The following is a 5,540-nucleotide window of genomic DNA, read 5'->3' as shown; positions in this document are numbered from 1 at the left end:
TGGCCGCCCCCCCAGCCGATCCGGATCCGCCCCTTCTGGGACAGCTCCCTCGCCGCTATGAGGGGCAGGCGCATCCAGAGGCTGGACCTCCCTCCGGCGGCCGCCTGCAGCGCTCCGCACTGCAGCTCTGCGACGTCGCACCGTCCAGCCTCAGACACCCACCTCTTTACCTCTTCGACGCCCATGGAGTCGTCGAGGTCGCGCAGGCGGATCTCGGCCATCCTTCTCGGCCTGTCCACCCGCGTCCCGTCCTCCGCGGAGAGGACTCCCCTGACGCGTTCCGCGAGAAGGTCAGCCTTCTCGGCGTGACCCTCCCCGGACACCTCGATGACCCTGGCACCGGTGGCACCCGATCTTACGTTGACCGGGCCCCCGATGCCAAGGTCTTCCAATTTGATCTCCCGCCGCAGTCTGACCATGGTCTCGTGATAGTCCCCATTGGGACACATAACGACCACGGCCGACGTGCGGGGGAGCCTGCGCTTGGGGGTCTTTCTAGCCGGACCCCCAGTCTGCCCCTTTGCCGGGGCACCAGAAGCGGCCGCCCTGGGAACTCCTTTCGCGGACTTCCCTGCAACCCCGCTCTTCCTCCCAACCGCTGCTGCGTATGACACAGCCCCCGCAGCGGGTTGGGAGGAGGTATTAATACACCTAGACACCGAAAACTACGGAGCGCACTACCTGGACGTCGTCATCGGCGACCTGGGATACGTGTTAATACACCTAGACACCGACAACTACGGTATTAATACACCTAGACTTATTCAAACTTGGCGCGAGACGCTACGTGAGATACGCGACAGCAGCGCCAATGCCACGTTGCGGCAGAAAAGTGAGATGGATTTTGGTCTGGTTGATAACGACGACCACGACGACCACGATGACGACGTTTCTGAAAAAATTACGTGAAAATTCAGAAAAATTCAGACTCCTGGGCTTTGCATTGCAATATCTCTACTCATGGAGCACGTAGGAAAAAAGTAAAAATAGTTTTATTATGCAAATCGTACCCAAGCTGTCGATTAAGCGCAGTCTCAAGTTCGTGCGATCAACCGTTGTTGAGATAAAAAAATCTGAGGGCCCGTCAAGTCGTGTACTCGCGTAAACTTACACGGTCGGTCTCGCGCGCGTGTACTAGCTTCGCTTACACTTGGCGCGAGACACTATCGTGTCTCGTGATAAAACCGGCTTCACGAAGCTCCTCGATGATAGACAGCATCTCGTTGTCAGGCGCGTTGTGACCAGCTCGGTTCGAAGCTTCGAGCAATCGTAAGCGATCGACTAAATCATTGGGATCGTCCCAATGCACGTAATCGATCGCATTGTCGTTTAACGTCATAGTGCTAGGTAATCCTTTTCCAGATTTCATTCTAGACCGCGTCTGTACTCCTTCGTTCGGCAGTAACGGCGCGATTACATGTTTGTACTTGTATCCTCTGGTACCCAATATCTGACCATGCGCGCTATAATTGCGTCCATACGCATTTGTCGCCAGCAGTATGCTCCTGTACTTTTGCAGATCGTCTTCCGTGTATACTTCATCATCTGGAATTCTCTTGGAAATTAGTTCGTAGAGACCGAGTGTGCCTTTGTATCGCACGCCATCGACAAGTATGTTATCTTCGATGTCCACTTCGAAGTGTTTATCACCAAGCAACAGTTTTTCCTTGCCAACATGAGAACACCGTACACGAAATCTATATCATTCTTTACACCACTCTTTTGGGAAGATGATCCGCGTAAGACAGCCTCGATATATTTTTTACTCAGCTGACCCAGGTGCTGCAATACTTTTTCACCCGTTTCCGTTTGTATCTCGCGTTCAGCGAATATAGCGAGCGGTTCGCCCGTGTTTTCGAAAACATCTTCGAGTTCGAAAGGTTTGTCGATCGGTGTCGCCGCCGCCGCCGCCGCCGCCTCCATCGTTGCTGGATGTATAGCACGTGGCGTAGATGTTATCAACGGTGCTCCCGGTGTAGACAATGCACCGTATAATTTATACTGTTTTGATTCGAAGGAATCAGTTAACGAACTATTCACTGGTTTTCTATCCTTTGTCTTTCTCCGTATAGGATCCTTCTCATGCTTGTAGTCGTATGTCGGTTCAATCGCTTCCACATCATCCGGTTCGTCTTTAATCGTACGCACCCCGCTGGAGTTGTCAACGATTTTTTGCAACGGCTCATTGATTGGCTTAAAATGAGTCCTCACAGCAATATCGTCCTCGATGTTACTGGTCTTCAAAGCGCGATATTTCTTGCGAATTGATTCACTCGTTTTTTTAATCTCTCTAGCAATCTTTTCACACTTGTTAATATCATCGCTCCTAGCCATGCTGACCGCTCGCTTTTTACCTCAACGGAATACAGGCAACGACTAACCGTTTTGCGGTATAGCAAACACGTTAAATCCCTTTCTGTATCGCCCGTTTGTAAGCGCGCTGTCCTCGTCTATCACTACGAACCCGTATTTGTCTCGTCAACAACTGCTACACAATGCGCAGAAATCATCGTATGACATGTCGGTATTCACATGATCGTTGTAAACGTGTTTCAAATTGGTACCATCCTGTTTGAACAGGATTAGCAGGTTCGCGTTGTCACGTATAAGATGTTTTGGTATTCTCGCATACGTCTGACAGAGATAAAAACTCGACGTTCGAGTGATGCCCCATTGAAAAGTACTCTCTCACTGTATCCTGCTTATCGCATACCACGTCATCAAAGATAAAAATTGAATTTGAACGCGCCTCACTCGGTGGAATGACGTCACTGTTATTAGAGAATGTAAAGTAATCGATTTCATCGATAGACGTCAACAGCTTCTCCAAGTACTGATATTTCGGTTGTTGCAACGACTTCGAGTATACGTACACATTCTCGAAACATACACCGTGTGGACTTTCCAGTAAGCTTATCAAAACGTTGGTTTTACCACAATTCGAGGGGCCGCAAATGATTGCGCGTATAGTATTCGGCAGCATTGTACCATGCTTGCGTTTCTCAGCGTTATATCCTCCCATCGACCGTAATCTGTCGTCATAATTCATAACGCGTATCGTTAATGGCTGTCGCACGAATCGCATATTGCTCTTTCCTCAGAGAGAACTATGTAAAAATCGAGAGAGAGCGGGCCTATTTATAGAGGAGCGTAAAGCTGAGATCCTCAGTAGCAAAGATGTTCGTACTGCTGTCAAATCCTTCCGATATCTTTGATTTAACCGCCGAGCAGTTACAGTTTGTACCCAAAGTCGTTCTGTTACAAGTGTATGGTAATTACGTCGAGTATCTGTGGGATAAGCTTCCAGAACATATAAAGGTGGATTCGGAGGTTCAAACTATCGACGCTGTTGCGCACATTACAATCAACCGTAGCAGCGGACGCACATCGACGGTCCTGTACCGCTGATTAAGAATTGCCACCAATGCCAGCTATCGCAACAGCGGTACAAAGTGGCAGTGGTCTGTTAAATTATACGATAAACGCGCTTCCTTTTGAGCTACATATCCCAGGCTATCAGTTTTGTGGCCCGGGCACTCGTCTGGAAGAACGATTGGCGAGGGGCGAACGAGGTATAAATCCATTGGACGCGGCGTGCCGCGATCACGACATTGCGTACTCGCGTAGCAAGGATCTCGCTGAGAGACACGTGGCGGACAAGATACTCGCCGAGAGAGCACGGAAACGCATTACCGCCAGAGATTCGACTCTTGGAGAGAAAGCTGCTGCTACAGCTGTTTGGACGACTATGAAAGCCAAGACAAAGATCGGTATGGGTTTGAAAACGAAGAAGAAGAAGAGAGTGGCGAAGAAGCGAATACTTCCGGTATCGAAACGCGGTTGTGTATTACCGCTTCTACCAATATTAGGTGTACTCGGATCCATGATCGGTGGAGCGGCTAGCGTGGCGAAGGTGGTGAGCGACAACAAAGCTGTACAACGTCAACTCGAGGAGCAGCAACGTCACAATCGCGCGATGGAAGGTCGCGGTGTACATCTCGCTCCATACAAACGTGGACGGGGTGTAACGAAACAAGGAAGGAAAAAAACGTCGAAAAAGCATTAAAAATGCCTACGGGTGTAACAACGAATATACAATTGGACCAACTGGCAAGACGAATGCGTATACGACACTTTAGAGGTGTCTTCATGCGAAACATGTTACCAATTAGCGGTATACGTCGAAATGAGAGCGGTATCGTGAATCTGGATGACGCGGCAGGTCCCGGTACTCACTAGGTAGCGTACGCAAAGAGGGGAAACCACGTAGTGTATTTCGACAGTTTTGGTAATCTCCGACCGCCTAAAGAACTGGTGCAGTATTTCGGAGACGGGGTGAAAACGATAGAGTACAATCGAACGATTTATCAGACCTACGATCAAACTATCTGGGGACAGCTGTGTCTACGGTTTCTCCAAACGGTTGACGACAGATTCGCACAGATTTAAAGTCTGGTGAGACGTCGCGAAGACTCAGGTATTCGTTGGATAGTTTTCTCGCCATGTCATTGACACTCACGCTAACGGGAAAGAGCACCGTGCTCGCGGTAAACTACTTCCCAGCGATAGATTTGAGTGACGGTGACTACGAGCTCGGTTTTATGAATTTTGAAACTTTTAACACGATATCGAACGTGAATTCTTCGAATAATAAATTTTACTTTGACGAAGACGATACGGAAATTACAATTCCCGAAGGATCCTACGAACTGCAAGCGATAAATGAGTTTTTGAGAAATGCAATTTCACGAAAACGTCCACGCCAACGTCTCATGGCTGGTACTAATAACAGTGATAAAAAACGCGGTGATGTTCAGATAAACGATATCGACGAAAATGAAAAATATCCGATAGTGCTGCGCGCTAATCACAATACGATGAAGAGTGAAATTATAAGCGCCTTTAGAATGAACTTTAACAAGCCTAACAGCATTGGATCGCTTCTGGGATTCTCATCGACGCGTATATTGCAACCGCGAAAATGGCACGAATCGGACCTACCGATTAACATTATCAACGTGAATATTATCCGCGTAGAGTGCAATGTGACCGCGGGTGCGTACAGCAACAACAAGCCCGTGCACACGATACACGAGTTTTCGCCGAGCGTGCCGCCGGGATATAAGATGTCGATAGCGCCATCGCAAATCATTTATCTGCCGATCATCACACGGAGTATTACGGATCTAACCATACGCGTTGTCGACCAGAACGGACGATTGCTCGACTTTCGTGGAGAAGAGATTACCGTTAGATTGCACGTATCAACGATATCAACGTTTGATCGCAGTATCAAGTCATCCAGGAGTTGCAAGAAGAAAAAGCTCAATACATCAAACGTGGAATTTTTAAAATCATTGGGATTCGCGGTGCGAAACATTTGAATAATGACTGACATCCTCAGCATCGGGAAGGAGCCAATCTTTGACGATCGCATCGTCAAGATTGAGACTCACACATACAATCCATTCGCCAACACAACATTTGGATACAGCGATGAGATACGAATACCTATACAACAACAGGATCTCTATACGTTG

At 48.4% G+C, this 5,540-nt stretch overlaps 1 protein-coding gene across 1 annotated transcript; it reads left to right on the top strand.

The window, feature by feature from the left end:
* The first annotated feature begins 3,415 nt into the window (after positions 1-3,415).
* Positions 3,416-4,066, top strand: LOC105555904. The gene has a single exon (XM_012002953.1). It carries the CDS (start codon positions 3,425-3,427, stop codon positions 4,064-4,066), a length of 642 nt encoding a protein of 213 aa, XP_011858343.1. The 5' UTR covers positions 3,416-3,424.
* Positions 4,067-5,540: the final 1,474 nt, after the last annotated feature.

This window comes from Vollenhovia emeryi, unplaced genomic scaffold (genome assembly GCF_000949405.1).
Source record: "Vollenhovia emeryi isolate VEMERY1.0 unplaced genomic scaffold, V.emery_V1.0 DF940556.1, whole genome shotgun sequence".
Classification (NCBI taxonomy): domain Eukaryota; kingdom Metazoa; phylum Arthropoda; class Insecta; order Hymenoptera; family Formicidae; genus Vollenhovia; species Vollenhovia emeryi.
Note: the sequence above shows the minus strand (reverse complement) of the source record. Positions and strands in the feature narration are given on the sequence as shown.

Excerpts from the sequence above, each read along its gene's own strand:
- LOC105555904 (XM_012002953.1), top strand. The coding sequence starts at position 3,425 with ATGCCAGCTATCGCAACAGCGGTACAAAGTGGCAGTGGTCTGTTAAAT.